This window comes from Diabrotica undecimpunctata, chromosome 9 (genome assembly GCF_040954645.1).
Source record: "Diabrotica undecimpunctata isolate CICGRU chromosome 9, icDiaUnde3, whole genome shotgun sequence".
In the NCBI taxonomy this organism is placed as follows: domain Eukaryota; kingdom Metazoa; phylum Arthropoda; class Insecta; order Coleoptera; family Chrysomelidae; genus Diabrotica; species Diabrotica undecimpunctata.
Window position 1 is genome coordinate 120,922,467 of NC_092811.1, and position 26,045 is coordinate 120,948,511.

Sequence of the window (26,045 nt, forward strand, 5' to 3'; positions counted from 1 at the left end):
TAACCATATTTATCTTTCATTTGCTATTGTATTGGAAAAGTAAGCTAAATGTTTATGTGCGAAGTAGAATCTCAATGAATCTGATCAATTTTAAACTTAAAATACTTTTTATAGTAGAAAACTATCTTTCAGATATCCCCACTAGTTATACAACCAAGTTTACTTGAAGGAAAATATTCTCATTAATTTGTTGACACTATTTAGCTTAACATCGCGAAAGGTAGGGTTATGATCAATAAAGGAAATAAATGTTTAACAAAATTAGTATAGAGATTAATTAATTATTCTGAACAAATAATTTATTTATCCAATTTATTTATTGATCAAATTTTACCGTTTATACAAGCGTAAAAGCTGTAGTAAAAAGTACCAATTTTTATTAATGGAATGAAGCAACTATTTTGTATATTTTTTAGTTTGTATTTGTTTATTTTTTATATTATTTCATTGATGTTTTTAAATTGCCGCTAGAAATTTCACACATGCGTATTTAAAACACCTCCTACCCTAAATACCGGACATTACAGATTGCAGCAAACGACAGTGGCATCACCATCAAGGAGAGTAGTGTAAGAAAAGGACTTTCCATTTATTTGATTTCGTGAAAATTAGTGTAAAAAATTGTGAAAAAGTGATTAGTGTGGAGACTTTATGGAATGGAAAACTCAAACTCGGAAGGCGTCGTCCTACCGGACATTTCCGAAGCCGAACATCTTGCGAGTGAGCACGATGGCGGCGATAATGGCGATTCTGTTGTCGACTCAAAGAAATCACTCGTGTCGACTGTTTCCGTAAGACATGCTGGTGTTCCAGTTACCCTTCCCGTGGGATCCCTTATCACTAGCACATTTAATGTTATTACCCAGGACCAAATCCCTCATTTTAAGCCTATGATATGCGTGGATAACAGCGGATATTTAGCTGCTGATGGCTCTACTGGGGAACTTAAAACTATTGTTATTCAACAGGAAGATGTTTCAGGGGGCTCATCCGTAAATACTCCCGTGTCTTCCGCTTCAGTGGGAAGTTGGAATGATGCCGCTAATGCTGCTGTTTTACCAGTTCGGTGTAAAAATACTTCTGCTGAACTTCACAAATGCAGATTCGGATCAGGAGGTAGGGGGCGTTGCATAAAACTTGGTAATTCCTGGTATACCCCAAGTGAATTTGAAGCCCTTTGCGGAAGAGCTTCGAGTAAGGACTGGAAAAGAAGTATTAGATTTGGAGGAAGAAGTTTACAAACTTTAATTGACGAAGGTAATCATTAAAAGTTATTGATAACATTGTCATTTACCAGCTGATGTTTTGACATTCACTGTCACTATTTGGCTCCTAAACATCAACTTTTAAGACATAACAGACACACATGTTAAACATTCATTCTAATTTTTAGTGTTACGATTTTATATCATAAAATATATTGCTGTTACTCATTTATTTTGGAAGTATTGATTTTATTCTGGAATTTATAGTCTTTTGTGTGTTCCCTTAGAGACTGGTACATATATACCTGTTGCTTTTCTTCTGCAGGAGATGCAATCTAAGCTTTGAATAGGTTCTAAACATGATTTTGTGGAAAAACAATACTGTGATACTTAATAGAACAGTAAACTGAAGCATTGTCTCAATAAGATTGTTAAGAATGGTGTTCATTGTATTATCAATTACTTCTCCATATTTCTGAGGTTAAAATGTTCTAGAATGTTGCTTCTGATATAAATTAGGAATGAAAACAACTTAAAGACATATATGTGAGGAAATGTTAAAATCTAACATCAGTACAAGTTAGTGGTTTTAGTGGTTTAGTCTTTATATAAATATCCTTCCATTCTCTTACACTACATTAGAGACAATGACCACAAAGATTGAGTATTTTGCAATAGGATTGGATTCAGGTTTGTGTTCTAAGTTTCTCCTTTTTTTTAATCCTTAGGGGTAAAAATGCATGGTTTCTGATATACTTTGTAAAAAAAAATAAAAAAGATGCAATGCACATAGTATAATACTTTTTATTGAAATATGTCAATCTTTGGGTTGAATATTAAAGCAAACCTGATTATTATACTTTGATATACTTGTTTGTGTGTAGAATGTAGAGAAAAATATTTTTAACACCCATATGTTCTAGGTATAATTCTGCCACATGCAACAAGTTGTACATGTGCAGCGTGTTGTGATGATGAAACAGCCACAGGCCCTGTTAGACTCTTTACTCCTTACAAGAGAAAACGAAGAAAAGAAAATGACTCAATCAAAAGATCTAATGGGGAGGACAGTGACCATCAGTGCAAAGAAGAAGCATGGCAAAATTTAGCAGAAGGGCTTGATTCAAATGATTACCAATTAATAGAACCAGTAGGAAATATTGACCCTCAAATGCAGATTAAAAGGCTGGAAGAAATTGCGCTCCAGGTACTGTACTCCTAACTTTTAGGTTCTTTTATGATAGGAGGAAATTATTTATAATCTTTACTAAAATGTTTATTGGATAATAACACATACAATTTGACAAAATGTTTCAATGGTAATTTGATATGTTTCAATTTTGTCCATAACTTGTCTGCTCACATCTTTTTCATTGTTATTATGTCTTAATAATCATATCTTTTGAGACTCAATTAAGCTTCTATAAATTACATTGTCTGTTAACCAAAAAATTCCTGTAGTTCTATAAGAGATCTTTGTTTTGTAGATAAATAGGTTGGCATTGGAGTTCCGAAGAGGAATGGAAGACTTGAAAGATACAATGAACAGGCAGAGTGAAAAGTACCAGAGAGAGAAAGAAGCTGCTATATTGGCCGCAAGAGTGGAAGCTCAAGTAGCTGCTTTGCAACCTGAGGGCAGTTCTGATACCACATTACAACCTTCAATGGATAATGAAAATCATAAGAAGGTAACTTTTTTTAACAGTAGTGTTTTTGATGTTCTTTTGCTATTTCATCTACACTGTACTTCCTAAATTTTTGTGAATATTTCTTTGGTTATTTCACTATTTCTTTGGTTATTAGTCAATCAAAATCTTCTTGCTTTCTCCATTTAGTGTTAGGTAATGGTTCCTTTAATCTTGAATGGTAACTAGCATTGTCCATGACTATTACACAATTATTCAGTAATAAATCTATCATTTGGCTGAAATATTTGTCAAACACATCAGCAGTCATTCCTTCATAGTAGTTGTTCGTAGAATTTGGAATAAAATCTAGCAAGCCTCCATCAAAAAAACCTTTATCTGCTCCAATATGAGTATTAATTAAACAGCTACCTTTACCATTTTGAAATTTTAAGCCTGTAGACAAACCTTCTACAAATGCCTAACAAGCATTTGTAACCAGTTTATCTTGTCAAACTTTTTTTACAAAATGTCCTTCATTTATCCATGTTTCATCTAAATAAAAAATATTTTTGCCCTTTATCCTCAATTTTTTGAATTTCCCTTAAATATTGTCTCCACCATCAAATAATTTCTTCTTTTTCTTTGTGCAAAGATTTTCTATTGTTATTCTCATAAATGAATCCTAATTGACTTAAAGTTTTCCACAACTAATCTCTTTTAATGTTTGGGCAAAGATTCATCTTCATTAATGTCTACTAAAAGTTTATCCAAAGTAGGAATCTTTTTTTGTAGGTAGTAGTAGGCTCTATTCATTTTTTTGTTGTTGTATATTGTATTTGTTCCCCCCAATTCAGGTTCTGGTCAATATGCAGACCAAGAAATTTAACTGATCTAGCAGGTTCCCTGTTTTGTGATATAAAATTGTCTATATCTGAGTATTGTTCACATTAACAGCTTACATTAAAAATATATAGAAAAGTATCTATATCACAACCTCTATATATCAAAAATATGTTTGTAGAAAACTCAAACTACTAGTACTCAAGATAGTACAAAGTACTGTCTTTGGTTGTTATATGACTAAAACTCAAAATTTAAGAATTTATATTATATATATATATATATATATATATATATATATATATATATATATATATATATATATATATATATATATATATATTGTGACGATTGGGGTTTATAGAAAATAATTTATAAGTTATATACTACATAATATTAGATATAAAAAAGTATTTGATTATTTTAAGAAGTTATATACTAGAGAATTTAAAAAAAATATATTTATGTGAGGGCATTTTTAATAAATTAGCATATAATAATTGTAAAAAGTTGTATTTTAATGTTGTAAATATATTTAAGTGAGCCATGTGCATAGGCAACCAACTATACAGTGAGTGATAGACAGATATACTTACTCTCCAAGTGACATTTTAGGAAATAATTGGGAATATAAAGTGGGGTTATAATAATATATTGTTTGAATTGTGTATTTTATTAAATTAGAGTGTTAGTTACTAATTTGAATGTTTATTCTGATCTGAAAAGCCTAAATGTCAACAAAATTATCAATGGAACATTAACGAATTCTCCAGAGTGCAGAGTGTGACCATTGTTTACGGTCGAACATTCTGGAATAATGATTATGTCGGTGGATGGAACAGATATTTTTTCGAGAACATCCATATCGAAGAAATAGAACGAAATCGAACATGATTTCTTACCAGATGATTCTAGAGCATCCAAAAAGATATAAATACCCGTGATTTGGATTCAAGATGGAGTTGTTAGTCAGAAGTCAGGCCAGTTCATTATGAAAGTTAGTAGACACATTTAGTTAGTGAAGTAAATTGTTCAGAATTTTCAAGAAGTCAGTCAGAAAAGTTTAGTAAGAAATATGAAAGTTAGTTGGAGTCAGTGAATCAAGTACAAATAGTCCAATAGTTTAATATAGTGAGTTAAATGAAGATTAAAAATTATGCCTATATTTAATGCATATTTATAATTATACACAAATAATTATTGAAGATTATAAAAGTATATTAGAAGAATATTGGATGGACATTGGAAGGAATTAAAATTATATTATGATTGGAGATTAGTATAAATCAACTTATAATAATTGGATATTGGTATATTGAAAAGAAGAATAAATGTAAATGGTGTTTGCTGGTTTGCTTGGTGGTGTATAAATGCTGGTGAAGAAAACTATATCTTAAATTGGTAGAAGCTGATAATTGGAAAAAGTAATTTCACAAAAACAAGGATAACCGAAGTATGAAGACATTTAGTGATGATTAGAATCTATATAGTGGAAAACAGTTCATTTAGGCATTCAGTGGAAGAAAGGTACAAAATTTTGTTAATATAATTTAGTTAGTGTTATAACAATTTCAATTTTGAAGATAGTTTGTTTAAATTTAACATTGTCTATAGAATTTAATTAGTTTTATAAGAACATCAATTTAAAGATAGTTTATTTTAAATTTACATTGGCTAGGTTAGATATATATGTGTGTTTCATAATAGTTATAATAAAGATAATTTAAAAAAGTACTTACAAGCTAATTCTTTGAGAACCGCGATAAAAACCCTATATATTATATTATTAAAAATACTCATTGCTCATCATTCAAACAAACAATACATCATAACAGTATATATATATATATATATATATATATATATATATATATATATATATATATATATATATATATATATATATATATATATATATATATATATATGTTAGATCACTAATCACGTATTTGACTTTTTAAAAAAGAACTTTATTTGTTACAAATTAAATATTAAATAATAGTACAAAATTAAATTAATTTAAAATGACTACAATAACTGGACTGGTCGAAGTTGCAGCTAAGAGTGGTTCCGGCATCTGAGAATGGTAATTTATATGTTTGGTATGAAGTGCTGAATTGCTGTTCCCATGAATATTGGCCAACGGTTCGTACAAAGTTCTAATGCGTGCTCAGCGGTTTCTATGGGAATGGGATGATGAAATCTGAAGTCGGCGAACTTAAGCTAGTTCAAGGTTAATATTTTCTCATATAACAGCTCCCCTTATTAGTGAAAAGTCAATGCCATTGCTTTGACTTTTACAGAGTAATTGGTGTTTCTGCTTCGCTTTCTTGTTGGACATTGGGTCTTCTTCTGAAGGAGGCTAAGCCCTGAAGTTTCTGTCTAATGGAATTTCTGCGTGGTAATGAAGTTGGACGCTGATCCTGGGACAAGGAGATTGCAATTTTTGGGAATATTTTGGTTCGGTATTTGCAGAAAAGGTATAAGATAACTAGGATAATAATCAGGGATAAGGTTGATATAGTGAATAAGGGTAGATGTTCCTCAATGAATGATTGGCTCATAATATGGTCCAGTTCTTCTGAATATTGGTCCAATTTGTGTTGTGCAATATTTAAGTCGTCTACGTTGATCTTACTGAGTTTTAGTGGTTTCAATTTTGATAGGTGACTCTTTGTCTCAAAATGGTCACAGCATCTGTAGGGTACGTTAACTGGGTGACTTCTATACGTGATATTTGTATATTTCTCAATTTGGTCTCTAGCATGAATTCTGGTACTGCCGATGAATGCAATACATTCGGGAATTAATCTTAAGATTGAATTTGTTTTGATTATTTGTGTAGTGACGTCTTTTCTTGCACATTTGATTGTTACTGGTAATGGATCGGAAATGGTTAGTAACCATAAATTTCGGTCAATTTCTTGTACATTGTAACCTTGTGCCAAGAGCATCGACATCTGGCAAGTTTTTGGTAAGTTGCTGAGAGGTTTCAAAAGCTGGGCTTCACATATAGCATCTGTGTCTATGGGATACGGAAGAATGTCTGTACACATTCTTTGGTTTTGACTGATTTGTTTGCAATTTTCGGTGTCCATGGGTAAGACATATGAAATTGAATCATCATCTCGCGCTATGTATTTATGAACAGTTGAAAGTATATGATGAAAACCAGTTTGATTATCTAATATTGGTATTGAATATAATTGATACAAGGTGAATATTTCGGGATCAACTAACGGAATTTCGAGAACGAAAACAATTTTTGAATCAAGCTGATAAGCTTGCAGTTTTATTATGTCAATATACTGAGCTATATTTGACATATAAGTGGGTAGAGGCAATACGTTATTTTGTAATGACTGTGAGATTTCTTTTAATGCGTCCATTAAGTCTATGGGCGAAATAATAGAACTATGTAGAATTTGCAGGCGAGAGAATGTTATAGAATTTAGTATATCATTTAAATAATTTTCTAAAAATACGTAGCTTTCCATTAAGGACTCACATAAATCTAGTATTTGTAATTGTGCTTGGTAAAAGGATATGTCATTATTAATGTCCAGAAGTGTAGTCTCGATAGTTTTTAAGTCTTTGTTAAAAGTTTCTTCGTCTATTTGCAATTTTTGAATTGTAGTGTTGAAAGTTCTTATAACTGAAGTGGTAACAGATATTTGATTTTTTAGGAGATTTTCAATTTGAGTTTCATCGGAATTTATCTTATTTATACATTTATTAAAGTATTCGCCATCAGAGGCGTCTAAATTTCCAGTAATAGATTTCCAGATTGTTCCAATACCATTTACTAAACCGCGTTTTAGGCGTTTATTATAAGGTACTGTGTCAGAGGTTATTTCTTTATATTTTAAATTAACAGAGTTTGAGATTTGTTTTAGCAGACTAACATGTGTCTGTACTTCGGCTTGAAAGGCAAGTTTTCTCGGTGTATCCACGTTAATAAATTTTTCTAACAGGTTTTCCAAAATTCTGTCATTATTGGATATTGTAGTTTTGATAGGTAATAATTCTTTGTAAACAAGTAAAGTCCATTTGTCGTTAGATATTCGTATAGTTCCTTTTTCATGAAAAAATATTCCAATTGTGTTATTAATTGGAGTGAGGAGAATTTGGGATTGGACGATAGAAAGGAGTCCATAGAATCTGTAAAGGAAAATTATTCAAAATAAGGTTTCAGTCTGTCAAAATTTACTTTAGAGGTTTGGTTAGTTTTGGGATTAAGGATAATTGCGGAATTTGTAAAAACTTCTTGAATTTCGAAAGGTCCATTAAAAAGGTTATCCGATTTTGATTTAATTTGGGATTCTTTTACGTAAACCTTGTCACCAATTTTAAAATCAGGTCTTCGTTCTGAAATATTCTCGTCAAATCTTACTTTCGCCTTTTCTTTCTGTCTTTCTGTTTTTGCTCTGGCTACTTTGTAAAAATATTCCATGCGATTATTCAGGTCTCGAATATATTTACTCATTAGTGTTTTTTGATTGTATAGAGTTTCTGGTGGTCGGCCTGCAGTGTGCCCAAATATAAGTTCATATGGTGTGAAACCGTGGGTCTTATTCTTTGTGTTGTTATAGCATATTATTGCATAGGGAAGTATAGTGAAGGGATGATCGTTTGGGTTCTCGGCTTGATTTGCTCTAATCATTTCTGAGAGTGTGGCATGAAACCTTTCTATAGATCCATTAGATTGTGGATGGTTAACGCTAGAAAATGTTAGTTTAATGTCGTATAATTCGCATAGATCTTTGATTATAGCATTCTCGAATTCTCGACCGCAGTCACAATGAATTCTTAGTGGTGTTCCATAGTGTTGAAAAAAGAGTAGGAGTGTCTTGACTACTGTTACTGCCTTTTTGTCTTCCAAAGGATAGGCTTGCGTGAATTTTGTCAATTCGTCACGAATAGTTAAAGCGTAGTTCCTAGTAGGGTATTCGAATATATCCATATTTATTCTTTCGAATGGTGTTTTTGGAGTTTCTGTTATGACTAGTGGTCCACTTAAGTTTTTCCTGCAAATCTTAACTTTTTGGCAAATTTCACATGCTTTTACAAATTTCTCTACATCTTTTGTTAAATTCTTCCAATTGTATTTCTGCTTTATTCTTCTGACAGTTTCGTTTATTCCTCGATGTAGGTTGTTTTTACCGCAATGGTAATGATCTAAAATTTGAGGGATTTCGTCTTCGCTGGCTGTTTTAATTATATTTTGACAGATTCTTAATTTTAATTCTTTGTCAGCAAAAATATAAGAAAATATCTCTAGGATAGGTAGTTCGAGATTATTTTCGACGCAATATATTTTTGATTCATCGAATTGATCTTTATTTGCAAAAAGTACAAGAAACAAGTGTGATATTACTCGTTCGGGATCAAACGGTAATGGTATAATAAAATATTTTCGATCTTTTACAGTTTTGCTGTGTACAATATTAATTCTTCGGTTACTATATTCCATGTTTTCTTCGAATATGTCATTCATTATTTTCTCGTGGAGTTCTTCAAGTTTATTTTGCCAAAAAAATGTAACAATATTTTTGTTGGATTTGTCTAATAAGTCCGTATTCGATGTTTCAATTTTAGAATAATCGATTATTGACTTAGTTCTATACAGTTCGATAAACTTGTCAAGTTCTTCGGACATTTTTTCTATATTTTCTTCATCGTCGTCTTCGTTTTCTTGAGTTTCCGTGTCATCTTCATTCGATGCAAGTAATGAGATTTTTGATTGAAAGTTTGCACAATCCTTGAAATGGTTAATCTTTATCCTTGAGAGGGCATCTGCATTTCTGTTTATTTTTCCTGCGCGATGTTCTATTTTATAATTGTATTCTTCGAGTTTTAGGCGCCAACGCGCTAATCGGCTTCCGGGGTCTTTTATCGAGAAAAGCCATGTAAGGGGTCGATGATCGGTAATCAGGGTGAATTTTCGGCCAAAAAGATATGGTCTAAAATGTTTGACTGCCCATACGATAGCTAATAGTTCTCTCTCTATAGTCGAATATTTTGTTTCGGCACCGCATAAAGTTCTGGAGGCATAAGCTATGGGTAAATCTTTTCCAATAGGACCTTGCGATAGAACAGCTCCAATCGCGAATGCACTAGCGTCAGTTGTTAGTAAAAATGGTTCCTCAAAATTGGGATATATAAGTATTGGATCTGAAGTTAAAATATTTTTGAGTTCGTTAAAGGCTTCTTTGCAATCAGAATTAAAAATAAAAGGTACGTCTTTCTGAAGTAGTTTCGTAAGTGGTTTAGAAATTTTGGCAAAATTTGGAATAAATCTTCTATAGTAACCGGCTAAGCCTAAGAATGACTTTATTTCTTTGGTGTTCTTTGGTTCCGGGAAGTTTTTGATGCAAGATATTTTAGCTGGATTTGTTTTTACACCATTTTCTGTTACAAGGTGGCCCAAATATGCTACTTCTTTTCTTAAAAATTCGCACTTGTCCGGCTGTATTTTTAAATTCGCTTTTCGTAACCTTTTAAAAACTTCTGTTAGTCGTGACATGTGATCATGAATAGTGGGTGAGTAGATAATTATGTCATCCATATACACTAAGCATCTTTCGTTTTGTATTCCTAAGAGGATGTTGTCCATTACTCTCTGGAAAGTAGATGGAGCATTCATTAGTCCGAATGGCATGCGGACAAATTCGTAATGTCCATTTTCGACGGAAAAGGCCGTTTTCTGGATGTCTTGTGGCTCGATTTCAATCTGGTGAAATCCAGACGCTAAATCTAGTGTTGTGAAGTATTGGCATCTTCCTAGTTGGTCCAATAGTTCTGATATTTGTGGTAGAGGATAACGGTCTTGTACTGTGAGTTCGTTGAGTTTTCGATAATCAATAACAACTCGCCATTTTTGTTTTCCTGACGCATCTAATTTCTTCGGTACGACCCAGACTGGACTCGACCAGGGCGAGACGCTTTTCTGGATTATTCCTTCTTCTAACATTTTATTAATTTGCGTCTTTACCTCTTCCTTATGTATTTGAGGATATCTATAGGATTTAGTGAAGACAGGTTTAGCGTTGTTTGTTTCGATTTTGTGCTTGATTTCGTTTGTGAAGGTCAGTTTGTCGCCTTCGACATAAAATATATCTGCGTATTCAGTACATATATCTAGAATTAGTTCTTGTTCTTCGCAATTTAGATGATCAATTCTTAGTTGTTCTTTAATTATTCGTGTTCTATCTACTACGGGTTCTTCAAAATCATTTCCGTTGTAGGATAGGATTGTCTCAGAATTTTTGAAAGGTTCGATTGAAATGTCTGAAAATTCGATTGTCTTCGGCATAGCATTAGCATTTAGTACTGAAGTTAAGAATTCTCCATTTTCATCTACATGGACTAATGCATGAGGTAATCTAACTTTTTCTATTTCTTGAGCTGATAATATGGCATCTGTATTTGATAAGTTGCATTTTAGTCTGCATATTTGTTCGGTCCGGCTGTCAATGGTAATTCTGTTTTTTCCTTTTATTCGTTTTCTCTCTGGTCTTTCAAGATTTTTGTCTTGATCTCGGTTTTTTACGATAGTATATTTTTCATTTATAGGGTTTTGATATTTTAAATTTGATTCCTGTTTAGAATCTGATTTAATTTTTATTTTAGGTTCGTTTTGTGTTGTTTCTGTAGGGTGTGTCGGTGTTTTGTCTTTAGGAGGTGTGTTTGTCTCGTGCCCTACTTTGTGAAGGGTGACAGTTTTAAAATTTGTATGCAACTGTCGGGATTTGAGATCTATTACGCATTCATAATGATCTAGAAAGTCTAGGCCTATTATGCCATCGAAATCAATGTCTAAATTGAAAATAAAGACTTTGTGAGGATTATTGTCAGTGAAGGGAATCAGGACAGATTCTGTTATTAACAATTTTTGATCGGTTATACCTTGAATAGTAACGTTTTCAGGAAATCTATTATGATAATTGCGTGCTGTGTTTTCTTTGAAAACAGTGATTCCAGCACCTGTGTCGATTAAAAGTTTAAAAGTGTTGGTAGCATCGTTAATGTAATATAAATTTTTGGAACTCATTGTATGAAATGGAGTTACATGAATGTCTGTTCGGGAAAATTGAGATCCGGATGAAAGTTGTCTAAGTTGAGTGCTTATATCCGTTGAGGGGTTCGTATGATTGGGAGGATGATTTTGATTCTGAAGTGAAAGAAAATCCTGATAATTTTGTGTGTTATTGGTTTCGTAAATGTTATCAGTTTGTGGATTATTTTCTGTATAATAATCCGTTTCATAGTTTTCATAGGTATCGGTATTATAATAATTATCTGTATAGTAATCGTCTGTATAATAGTTAGTCGTCATTTCATCAGGGTATTCGTTTAAAACATGTGCTCTTTGGAAGTTTGGGTTTCTTTGAATAACAGATGGACGATTTTGATTTTGAGATGAAAAGGAAGGTCTCTGTTGGTTGAAATTTGGATTATTGGACGAATATTGATTCCTATTAGGGTTCTGATTGTTTTGATAGTTGTTAGGTCCATTATTATATTGGTTTTGGTAACCGTGTGGCCTAGAAAAAGTTTGGTTTGGCTGTACGAAACGTGAAGAGCGGCATTCACTATTTAGATGACCAATGCGGCCACAATTTGTACATTTTGTAAACTGAGATGAAGGTCTTCTCATTGGTTGAGAGGGTTTAGGAATAGTTGATCTAGAATTAGATTTTTGTTCTTCAAAATATGACAATTGAAGTTCGCGTCTAATACGATTGCTTGCTTCAATGAGATCTTTTGGATTACTAGCCCTAATAATTTGTCCTAGACGAGGTTCTAAACCGGTTAAAAGTGTGTTTAGGGCCATGGTATCGATTAAGTCACATTGGGCAGTTTTTTGATCTGGGGATAAATTTGCTACTTGGATCGAGGCGTGCATTTTTGCATTCAGAACTTGTAAACGGTTAAAGAAAGTTAGAGGAGATTCGTTAGATAGTTGTTTTAGTCTTTGTAAGTCTTGTATTAAAGAGGTCAGGTCTCTACTGTCTCCGAAATGTAGATTTAGTAATTGTTTTATTTCTGTATAAGAAATTGGTTTTCTAGAATTAATAAGCTGTGCAGCTTTACCTTTAAGTTTATTTTTTACGTGAATCGTTAATAGAACGCGCTGATCGCCTGTGGCCATTTTAAAAGCACAGTCGCACGCATCTAAAAATGTAGAAAGAGAAATCGGATCGCCTTCAAATTCTGGGATAATAGAAAATATTTCCGAAAGCTTGTATGGTTCGATTTCTTGTTGAGTCTGGGAACGTGTCTCAGGCATTTTTCGAGATATTTTTAAACGAAAATGAAAAATAGAAGTATGGAGAAATATAAAATGTATCAGTATGTAGGGGAAAAAAATGTGGTGGTATATAAAGGGCAAAAATGTATCAATATAAAAATATCAAATAATATATCAACAAAAATGTATCAAATATACCAAATAAAATATATCGAGAGAAAATATACCAAAATATAGCAATTAAAAAAAAATATGTCAATAAAATATCAGTATAAAATAGTATGTAAAGAAATATCAATAATTTCAAATATTAGATAATCAACTTGTATTTTCTTTTATGTATCTTGATTAATTGACTTGCAGTATAGTCAATTTCGTAAATTATTATAACAAAATTATTAACGAGATGATTCAAAATCCACTTACATAAAGAAGAACATCGGGACGCCTTGTTCTCTCTGCTCAGCTACCAGGGGCTTCACTAGGTGTTCCTTCCGTAGATTACAGGAGTGAGGTTGTTCGGAGATGCTTTCTTCTTTAAGGGTTGTCTTGTTCTCTCTGCTCGGCTACCAGGGGCTTCACTAGGTGTTCCTTCCGTAGGTCACAGGAGTGAGGACTTCCGTAGATTCTTTGTTCCGTTAAGGGATGAGAATCCGCCGCTGCCAGTGAGTATACACGTGTTCTAGCAACGTTAACCGGATCCTACTGACTTTGCGCCAATTGTTAGATCACTAATCACGTATTTGACTTTTTAAAAAAGAACTTTATTTGTTACAAATTAAATATTAAATAATAGTACAAAATTAAATTAATTTAAAATGACTACAATAACTGGACTGGTCGAAGTTGCAGCTAAGAGTGGTTCCGGCATCTGAGAATGGTAATTTATATGTTTGGTATGAAGTGCTGAATTGCTGTTCCCATGAATATTGGCCAACGGTTCGTACAAAGTTCTAATGCGTGCTCAGCGGTTTCTATGGGAATGGGATGATGAAATCTGAAGTCGGCGAACTTAAGCTAGTTCAAGGTTAATATTTTCTCATATAACATATATATATATATATATATACAAGAAATACTGGATATTATTGACTGTCGATATAAACAAACAACACAGTGTATTAGCATTGTTTAAATAGAACTAGTTAGCCAACGCAATGTATAAATTTGTTTGATTCTAATTGAGACAGTCACTAGATGTCACCACTCTTTCTGTCTCAATAGATTTTAATATACCATTGTTTGTTTGATATACGTTATACTAGATGGTGCTATGTGAAAAAGTTAAAGATTAAACTAAACGTCCATTTTTGATCCCCTGAATTAAATTCACCAGCGTTGCAATATTTCACTGACATAGTAGCAACAGGTTTGCTTACAAATAAAAATTTTACAAAAAACAGACCATGAATCAGTTAAGATTTTGTTTTAAATAGAGTTATTACTATCAACTAGTAAATATCGTGTCAACTAAAATTGTACATAAACGTACTGTGGCTTCTAAATCTTCCTATATCTAAATAAGTTTAAAGAATTTAAATATTTTATTTTATTTGGAAGTGTATTACAAAAATTTGGTCGGAGGTAAGTAAAACATTTTAATTCTATGTGTTTAAAACAAAAAACATTTGTATGAGAAATGAACAAATTAGGTATTTAGAAATAAATTTTAGCGGATAATACATACATTCGATAATATTTGAAAAAAGTGATTTTAAATTAAAATAATGTTACTTCCATAATAAACAAATGGTTTTTTACAGATGGCTGGAAATATTTGTTGTTATTACAATGTGGTTTATCACCATACAAAATTCATGGTTTAAGAATGTTCAGATTTCCGACAAAAAATCTTTCGGCTTGTCAAACATGGATATTACACTCTGGTAAGTAAATAGAAACTTTTTTATATTCTTTTATTTTACACCGTTTCCGTTACGTAATTAACTTAAAAAAATGTTTATTTTTTTTTTCATTCATCATTTGAATTTTACGTTTTCGTTGGTATTATAATTATGATATAATAAACTTCGGAAAAACAAATTAGTGAATAAACATAAACAAAGTATTAGATATTTAAATATGTATTTCTTTAACTACCTATTTTTAGTTATTGTATTGAAAAGTAGAAATAAGTTCATCTTTATCGGAGAACTAATTTATACACCAGTCTATCTGTAAAAAAATCATTGATTACACGTAAAAATCTTATAAAGATATTTGAAGGTTCTAAAAGATATACGAGGGTTGGTTAATAATAAATCTGTGAAGACATACAGGTATTTTGGTTTGTTTTTGTTTAAACAATTTTAAAAAGTGAGAGGTCATTATTTTGCTTATAAAACGTTTTTTATCCAGTTTAGAGAAAAATAGTTAAAATAAAAATTGTAGATCTCAAAAAGTTCTTCCTTTTGTGAGTTTCTAAATTAAAATATATAAAGAATTCACCAAAATAGTTGCAAAAAACCCTTGATTTTGCAGAAATTTATAAATTTTAATAACTTTGTTTTTGCATAATGGTACGTAATGTAACTAATAAAAATAGTGACGATTTGTTTATCATGGAAAGCGATTATTTAAACAACTTTTTGTTGAGCTACCCCAGTTAAAAAAAAATTATGTTTTACATGCCACAGAAGCCAAGATATTGCAAATTTTACAAGCGTGATTTATTTTAAAAAAGTTCAAATCTAAAAAAAAACGGAGCTCAGATGGTTCTCCATTCTACTTTTCCGAAGAGGTATTTTACGAATACCATCATTATAACGGGTTATAAATTTTTACTTCTTTACCGCATATGCCATCTGTAAGCTGGATCGCACAATTCAGATCTTCATTTAGAGTCCCTTCAATTTTCAGCTCTTACTGTTAATAGACAATGGAAGTATGATTTTAAGAATAAAATGCTTTGGTTTTAAATATAAAATGCTCTCTTGGCTCGTAATGGTCATAGAAGATTCTTTTTTTTTTAGAAAGTGTGTTTTTCATCAGTTTTTCGTTAGCCTCTATATAAGTTTGTGCCATAAACGACATCAAAGATATAAATGTTTATAAACAGATTAAATAACCTATAAACTATTTGCTCTGATTGATATTTAGCGCACTGTAATAACTTATTAATTTCCATAATTTCAAGGAGCTATGTTATATGTTTTTGCACAAAAAAGAGTTATTTTAATTTATAAATAACTACAAAAATAAGGTTTTTTGCAACTATTTCGATTAATAGTTTCTTGTATTTTAATTTGGATACTCTCAAAAGTTACATTACTTTTTATGATCTACAACTCTAAAAAAAGCTGAAAAAATCTTAAACAGATATTTAAAGTCTCTAAAAGGTATATGAGGGGTAGCTGATGACAATTATGTGAAAAATTTAGCTAATTTTGCTTTGCTTTTTTTTAAACAATCGTAAAAAGTGAAAAAAGTTTATGCGCATAAAACGTTAAAATAAAAGTTATAGATCATAAAATGTTCTCTAATATTGATATTTTTATAATTAAAATACATAAAGAATTGACCGAGATAATTTAAAAACCCTTATTTTTAAAGTATCATTTATAAATGATAATAACTTTCTTTTTGCATAACGATATGTAATACAACTATTTAAAATTATGGCAGTTAATGAGTTTTTAAAGTGTGCTAAATGTCATACAGAACGACCATACAGTTTATGAGTTATTCAATTTGTTTATCCAGGAGACCGATTATTTAAACAACTGTACCTGTCCAAACAGTCACTCTAGGGATATTTTGTAAATAGCAATCGATTTTTTATGGCTTCGTTTTAAATTATTAAAAAAAAAACATCAAGAATATAATAAATTTGTTTTTAAAAATCAGTTTGAAGAGTAACAAATTTTTAGCATATAAAAATTTTTAATAACTTTGACTTTTTTATGTCACACTTGTATGTAGGCTCAATATAAAGCTAATAAAAAAAACATTAAAAAAAAACCAAAACCTTCTATGGCCCAGAGGAAATCAAATAGCATTTTTTTTCTTGTTTAAGAAATTGCAAATATTTTCATTGTTTATTAACATCAAGAGCTGAAAATTGAACATTGTAAAAGAATATCTAATTTTTATAATTCGATTTATCAATAGCATACACAGTGAAGAAGTAAATTATTTTGAAACATTAAAATAATGGTACTCGTAAAATATCGCCACAGAAAAATGCAAGGGAGATCTGTCCGCTGCAATATCTCAGCTTGTTTCTTGTTAGTGGTTATAGAAAGTTCTGTTTTTTTTTTAATTGTGCTTTTACGCCAGCTTTTCATTGAGCCTACGTACAGCCGTATGACATGAAAAATATCAAAAGTAGTATAAATGTTTAGAAGCTAAAAAGCACTTTTGCAAACCGTTTTTTTTTATAATAAGTTTAATAAAATGTTGAAGTTTATAAATAAAGCTTCAAATAATCGATTCAAAAAACATCAAATAACTGTCAAAGGTTAAACACCCTTTTTAAAGTTCCTAATGGATTTTAAAGATTTAAACAGTGTTAAACAGATAAATTAATTCATCGACGAGTTAACAATACGAAGCGAAGTTCTTTAATCACAATGTGATAAGAAAATGAGTATCAAATTTGGTTTTATATTTCAATAGTCGAATTTAATTGTGGCTATATTGGTTTAATTAAAGAAAACCAGTGAAAATCCCAAGAAATAGGTGAGATCCTTTGTTTCTTTCTTTCCAGTTTGGGAGAGGGTTCTTTAGGTACTCACGTTTAGGTATTGTGTTACGGTCTGGGTAACCAGAACTACACATCATGAACAGCAATTAAATATTTACATTTACACAAAACAACTCCAGTTTCAACCCAAAATCATATGTCGTTGCCGCAGTCTCTAGCCCTCCTTCCCGTTCGTTTTCTAAAAGGGGACAAGTTAGTGTCATGCACTCCATTTTGAATACTGTTTTATTTACTACTACTACTAAGGATTTCCACAGTTTTCACTGTCTTCCTTCACTCAACCGTTTTCTCCAATTTTCCCTGTCATACCAGTCTCCATCTCGCAGGGTTCTTTTCTCCATAGCCTCGTCGATTTCATCTCTGAATGACCTTCGGGGTCTTCCTCTCTTTCTTCTTCCAATCGGGCTCCATTCTGTGATTTTGTTTATCCAGCGTCCTCTGTCCACTGTTCTGACGTGGCCGTACCAGGATAGTGTTTTATTTGAATATATTAAAGAAATTGATAAAATAGTTTATCCAAAAAATATTACTTTTAAATCTCGCATTTCGAATAATCGAATCTACATTTTCCTCACTTCTACCGACATCGTTGATCAACTAATACACCGAACGTCATAATTAATTTCACCGTCATCTTGATCTGCAGGCTTCTTTCTGCGACCAAAAGAATTCTTATTTCAAATGTATCTCCTTCCATCCCGCATTCACTAATCGAACAGTCCCTAAGAAATACGGAACATCAGATGATCAATAGGCATATATCATGAGTTTCCTGCTATATGTATATTTTTACTTCATCTTTTGCCAAATTTAGACACAATATTTAATTAAGTAAGAAAACTTTATGTACTTCAGATACTAGCCCAAGTCTAGTTTGAAAAAAAAAGTTAAAAATAAAAAATAAAAAATAAAAAATAAAAAATAACCTTAAAATATCCAATCCCTTTTTTAATCAAAAGGTTATACTTGATAAAATAAAAGTTTTGGAACAAATCTGGACGTAACCATATATACTCTTTTCTTCCTTCACCCTTTCCTTATTCATCCTTAGTTTCACAAGATACCAATTATCCGAACTCTTCTATAAACTATTTCGGACTAAAAGCTGCACTCAAATCCTATAAAAACACAAAAATTAGGATTTTCTATAATTATCTTGAAAAATTTCTCGAAAATTCCTTAGGCACCAACGACCCTCTAAATGAAGCCAGTAAATTTATCACTGACATACCGCTGACAATCGTTAATGAAAGATCTTGCCCTAATCTATACTAATATAAAAAAAAAATCATTACAAAAAAAAATTTTTGTTAAAATCCATTATAAAAGGTATATAAATTAAAAAACCCAAATGGGCTATGTCATGAAGAATAAAGGTTTTCGGAATCTATATTCCATCATCAGTGTCTAGGTGAACATGTTTTAAGCCGCTAAATATCTGGGTAAAAACCCGTTAAAAGTTATACGTTACAATTTAGTTTACATTATTTAGTCTTATATAGTAGGATGTTAAAGCTACCAGTGGATATAATAACATGGCAAATGTTATCATATCCACTGGTAACTCAACTCTGGTGAGGTCCCAACCTCATATAAACTTATACAAAGTGTAGTAAATCTACTTCAAGATAGATCTAACGAACTAGGATTATCACTTACTGAGAACAAAACCAAATTAGTAAAATTTTCCAGAAGAATTTTCACTCCCTTAACCAAAATTTTATTTAACAATTCTCTACTTTCTGTTGTTTCTTCTTCTTTTTAGAGTGCCATATCCCTACGGAACGTCGGCGACTACCATGCTTACAATATTTTTATACTGATCTCGGTCTTGCGCTACGTGTAGCAATTGGTCCGCTGTCAAACCTGTCCACTGCCGCAAATTCCTCAACCAAGAGAGTTTCTTCCGTCCTATCCATTTCTTTCCTTCGATTTTACCGTTGAGAATTAGCCGAAGGAACTCATATCTTGGTCCTCTGATTATATGTCCAAGATATTCTAGTTTACGCCTCTTAATAATATTTAATAGAGTTCGTTGATGTCCCATTCTTCGAAGAACTTCTTCGTTTCTGGTTCTGCTAGTCCATGGAATTTTTAGTATCCTTCGATACAACCACATCTCAAACGCCTCGATTTTATTCATGATATCGGCGTTTAAAGTCCAAGTTTCACATCCATACAAAAGTACAGACCACACGTAGCATCTTGTAAACTTTTCACGGATTTCCAAATTTAATGAGTTATTGGATAATAGAGGCTTGAATTTTTGAAATGAGTTTCTTGCCTGTTCAATTCTACATCGAATTTCGAAGGATAGATCTAGATTTTGGGTAATCCAACATCCAAGGTATTTGAATCTCTGAACTCTCTGCAGCGGTTGTTGGTTTAATATCAGTTGGGTTGCGCCGATATTCACTTTACTGGTCACCATGTATTTAGTTTTATCAATATTTATCGACAGTCCCCAATTTGTGCATTCCATGTCAACTCTATTGATTAGCTCCTGCAGTTCTGTTGTTAATTAATGTAAAATTCTCGGTTTTATGTTTGACTCCAGATTAAATTGAAAGAATCCAGTCTCTGAACTTAAAATCAATTGTTTTAAAAGGTTGAACATTTTTAAAACCCTCAGTCATCTTTAATGGGGTGCCGATAAAACTACTTCTAGGTCTGAGCGCTTTTCGCTTTAGTCCTATTGAGAGTGTATACCGTGAATCTAATGAACTTTCTCCTACCCTAAGACGATAATCATTTCTACTTTCGTATGCTGCATCAACATCCGCAAATCCATTTAATCCCGTTCATTCCCTAATTGCCACAATGGCGTTTTCTTCCATTAACAATAACCAACACCTTATCATAAAACCTATACCTCAATTAATTTGTCCACTACTTAAAAATATTGACCTTTTTCAGACTAGTTCATTTCCTCTAACTTTACTTCCCCTCTGGGCTAAAGATCTCCCCTCAATATATACCTCACTCACCATTTTTAACAAACTTGAATCTTCTAACCTTCTTATAAAGAAAGCATTTTTAGAATTTAATTCTCTATACAGATGCTTCTAAAACTACCACTGGTATTGGTTGCGCAGTAACCACTAAACATGAACTTGTAAGATCATCTCGGTTACCCGTAATATGCAACGTTTGCACAGGTGAACTATATAGTATTCTGTTGGCTTTTAAATGCATCTCCCATCAAAACAGACATATTGCCCATTTGTTCAGATTAACTTTCATATATCCGTTTAGTCAATACAATTTTCACTGACCACCTATTAGTTCAAAACATTCATAACATATACCAAAATCTCTTTGCTTACGATATAAGTCTCTCTCATATGGCTGCCTTCTCACACCGGAACTACTGGTAATAAAACAGCAGATAATTTTGCCAAAGAAGCTACCAACCATGGGGTGACTGAAGTCACCCCAATTCAACTAGCTAACGAATCTCGAAATTCTTTTTTAAAAAGTCAGTAGAGGATACTTGACAAAACTTATAGCAAAAGAGCAAAACAACTTTTCATAAACTTCAATCTTTTATTGGTCATCTCTCCCTAGACTTCATAACTAGAAGAGAAGCATCGACTATTAGAAGACTACGAATCAACCATACCAAACTTACCGACTGCAAACAATTCACCAACCTGTATAAAGCACTGGACTTGAAACCTTCTCTAAGGAACTAGAGAATCATCTACCTCTTCCTCAACTGTAAATTGTATATGTTGATTATGATTGTTGAAAATGTTGACTATTTCATTAATTTTGTGTTTAGGAAGTGCCAAAACTAAATCATCTACATATCTTTTAATAAAAGGAATGAAAAAAGTGTAATTGTTGATACAATCACTGATAACATCATCCATGACTAGATTCTATAGGACTATCAAAAATTTGTTTTTGGTAGTGATATGGGATCTTTTTTTTTCCTAATATTGTTCTGAAGCTATTTTCTTGTTTCATTTTAAATTAATTACTATTTAAATGGGAATAAGCCACAATTAAAGGTTAAAATACGTTTATTGACGTTTCAATTTCCACTTCGGAAATCGTTCTAAAAAACAAACATGTTTGAGAACGATTTCCGAAGTGGAAATTAAAACGTCAATAAACGTATTTTAACCTTTAATTGTGGCTTATTCCCATTTAAATAGTAATTAATTTCTTTTTTTTCCTATCTAAAAATTTTTTTTCTTACTCTTATATAATATATCTATATATATATATATATATATATATATATATATATATATATATATATATATATATATATATAATTTAATTATAATTAATATATATATATATATATAATTTAATTTAATATATTGTGCAGAAAGTTGCTTTTTTTCAGTTGTGTTAATAATAATATTGTTGTAGGTAATGCTGCATTGGAAAGTCTGGAGCTACCCGATTTAAAAAAAAAATCTATGCAGTAAGCATTTTGACGCAATGCAAAATATTTACCCAGTACTGCTATACCAAAAAAATATAGTGAGGTAGAAGAGGAAGGTTCGTTAACGACACCACGCGTTTTTCATACGTATTCATTAGAAAAACAACCATCAACCAGTGCCAATACTGTTTCGCACAGTGATAATTCTGAACTTGACGATTTTGTTGATGAGCTTTTTAGATATGCCGTTATCACCATTGGTCAAGAAAAAAGATTTCATAATTATCACACACTTTAAACAATGTAAATGTTTTAATGTAAACAATTTTGTTTTGTTTTTTTACCTTGAATTATTATTTTGTTAATATTGTCTATGGTGTAGATATCAGAATTTTGATAAGTGTTATCTAACTATTAAAATAACGCGAATTTAATTTTTGCATAAACAGCCAGATCGTGCGAGTTGATTGAAAAAAACATTTTCATTTATGTAAACAGAAATACAAACATGGTGTGTATATTATAAAATACATAAATAAATAAAATAAAGGGTACTATTTATTAAAGTTTTGTTAATTATTATTCCTTTTATCCCAACACATAGATTAATTTGTCCCTAAATATGTGGTGCCTCTTGTTGTGGCATATCGATCTGTTTATTTGTTTCAAAACCATTATCAAAAAACCATACCCATAAATTTACTATATTTTCAAACTTCATTTTAAATATTAAAAGATTGAAAATTTAATTTTCTCAAAACATACATAAAACCATTGTTTAAAAAGAATTTTTTTTAAACAATGATAAAACTCAAGTCTTGACTAAAAAATAAACCTCCGCATGAGTGTTCTAAGACGATAGCAGTCGAGTCTATTTCAATTAAATATTTAATCCTTTTCTAACAAATCATATAACCAAATTAAATATCTGGTAAACTAATAAAACTTAAAAAAAAAGGCAGCATTTAACTGCTTCATTTAAATAGATTACTAACCGGTTTAGATTTATCAAGTCTCAAAGTAGAAAAACAATTTGAAATATTCGCTCGAAATAGTCAAGTTATCTTTCACAAGACGCATACAACGATAATAACAATAAGCATTTTATTAAAGTCTTATATTTTCTTCACAATCTGGCACCCGTGTACGGGTTTGCATTAGTTACCAGACTGGTAGAAATATACTCGTATAGAATCCTGCTGAGAATTAAGTTTCTGTTAATAGTTTTTTAAATTTATTACTAGAGGCCGCCATATGACGGCAGAAGAAAAGTCAAACGTTTGTTCCATAAGGATTGTCTAACTAGTCCTATTTAAACAATGGTATTAGGGCTGCAGTCAGTCTGACTGCAGCCCTAATAAACTGTGTTGTTTGTATATATATATATATATATATATATATATATATATATATATATATATATATATATATATATATATATATATATATATATATATATATATATTATATATCATATAACATAGAATCTGCACAACTGGTAATATAATGGAAACTAGACTTAAGTTTTTTTTATAATTTTAGTGTGCCAATTGCAACAGAGAAGCGCTAGCAGAATGTTCACTATGTAGACGAACACCTTATTGTTCCACATTTTGTCAAAGGAAAGATTGGGCATCGCATCAGGTGGAATGTGTAAGGGGAGTCGCTGCGGCGACAGGAGAAGCACAGCAGTCAATCATGCTTATTGTTGAAAGCACTGACCAACAGTGATAAATTGTACAATTTTATGTATATCTACATGTTTTCTGGTACCAAATGTTGTGTAAATGTTGTATATAAAAGTTTTTCTTTAAGACTAATGGGTACACTTTATTTAACGAAATTTTTTGTCTACATTTTTTTATAAATTAGTGTTTGGTTTATAATATGGTTGAAGAAATATCTTTATATTATGTAGATGCCATGATTCTAAAAAAAACGACTTTTAAATAAAAGTATAAGTTAATGAATCTCTGAACAAAAAGTGTTTTTGAAATAAAAGGAATATTATAAACAGCTATAGAGTTTTTAGCAATTTTACTTTCTTGAAAGTATATACCAGAGAGCAGCCTATTCTCTTTTCTCAAATATTTTTGTAGAAATGCTTTTTATTTTTATTAAATTATTTAAATATTTATCTTAATCATTCTGGGTATTACTGATGACTTTCTCCTGTCTTCCATTCATTAGATACTTTATATTATGTTCATATGTTATGTTCATTGCATACTTTATATATATTCTCAAGTTCTGAACATTCTTTTAATTTTTTTAACTGAATTTTTTCTTGTCTTTCCTTAAGGCCAAATTATAACCAAAAATTATAAATTCAGTTTCATTATGTACCCTATAGTCAAGCTATAGTGAACTTTATGCCTTTTGTCATAACTTTGACCTCTAACACAGTTTATGTGTTCAAAATATTTGCACCTCAGTGAACACAGCATTCACTGTATTGTAACTTTTGTATTTGTTAACAAATAATTAATTGTAGATATTTAATGGTGATCTTCATTTTTGGAATAAGAACACAGAATTTCGAAATTTGTAAGTAAATTATTTACAAACGTTTTGCCACTGTGATAAATTTATATACAAAATTGTAAAGTCACACAACTTTATTTGTTAACTTAATTTTATTGAATAAATATTAATAAAAGATATTTTTATTACTTTATTTAAGACCTTATTTTCGATCCGAGCGCCTCATTTAAATATTTATCCACATTTTCAGTAGCGCAGTGGTAACTATTCGATGCTGTTAATTATATAAAAAGCATTCACGCCACAAGCGCGACGTGGATCTTCCTATGTGGCGTTTACAATATAATGGTGAATAAAATTCAATTCAAAAAGGTTATGTACATTGTTTACGTGGTGTTCTAAAATTTTAATATTTTTCTTAAATTGTTGTTTAACAATTGTTTGTGCTATTCTATTATATCCTAATCATCGCAAATTGCATGAATATTAAAAAAAAATTGTGTACATTTTCAAATTTACTGGTAAAGTATCTAAAACTAACCTCAAAATGCAAGCCAAATGTTTTAAGTGTTCTGTAAACTGCATTTTTAAAGAGTCTAAATACTCTGGTGAAGTGTTTGGTTACCGATGTGATTTTTGCAAGAGGGTGATGTGCAGGAGCTGAAATTAGTTCAACGGAGATAATATGTTTATTGTTAGCTACCAAAATCATACCTTACTTGTATAAGGATTGTGTACCTGGGATTATGAACGCCCTAAACCTAAACAATCGTGTCAGTGCGCTTGAAAACACTTTGTGAAGTGAAAATTACCAGCACCCAGAATATTATTGAATTAGAGGAGGAAATTGGTAAAATAAGTGTGGAGATGAAAAGTTTTGAAACAATCTATGATGATCTAAAAAAGATCTTAGGATTATTAAACAATCTACCACTGGTAACAAATCAGTAAGTAAGTGGTGCTGGAAATGATAACATTCAAAATTGTACAGATGTCAAGGCTACCGATGCAGTTTTGTGGGGAGATACAGGACAGGACCAGGAGAGCCAAAAATATTATATATAATCTACCTGAAAACCATTCCAGTGAATCTAACATGCGTGCTGAACACAATAGAAATGAGGTCCAAGGAATTCTTAATAAAATAGGTGTAACGAACAACACTTTTAAAGCTTTTCGTCGTGGTCGACTAACACATAAACCAAGACCTCTTAAAGTCGCATTTAATGATTCAGCAATAGTTATCTCATGTTCAAAACATCGTAGATCTTTAATGGGTTCTACTTTGCACATTGGAGCTGATCTTACCCCTTTACAGCATAAGAAAGTGAAGGCAGTTTATCAGGAGTTAGAATTCAGAAAAACACAGGGTGAGAATGACTTGATGATCAAGTACGTTAATGGGGTACCCAAAATCATTGTCAGTAAATCCAATGATTCAAAAAACGATCATTGAGCTTATATTTTCAGAATGTTGGCGGTATGTGCACTAAACTTCAGAATTTCAAACATGCCGTGAGTCTCTCTA

General features: G+C 31.2%; 1 protein-coding gene across 1 annotated transcript; it reads left to right on the forward strand.

Annotated features, from left to right (window-relative positions):
- The first annotated feature begins 504 nt into the window (after nucleotides 1–504).
- Deaf1 (deformed epidermal autoregulatory factor 1) lies at nucleotides 505–24,696 on the forward strand. The gene is made up of 4 exons (XM_072545104.1): nucleotides 505–1,257; nucleotides 2,129–2,412; nucleotides 2,693–2,893; nucleotides 23,576–24,696. Exons 1-4 carry the CDS (start codon nucleotides 657–659, stop codon nucleotides 23,762–23,764), a joined length of 1,275 nt encoding a protein of 424 aa, XP_072401205.1. The 5' UTR covers nucleotides 505–656; the 3' UTR covers nucleotides 23,765–24,696.
- Nucleotides 24,697–26,045: the final 1,349 nt, after the last annotated feature.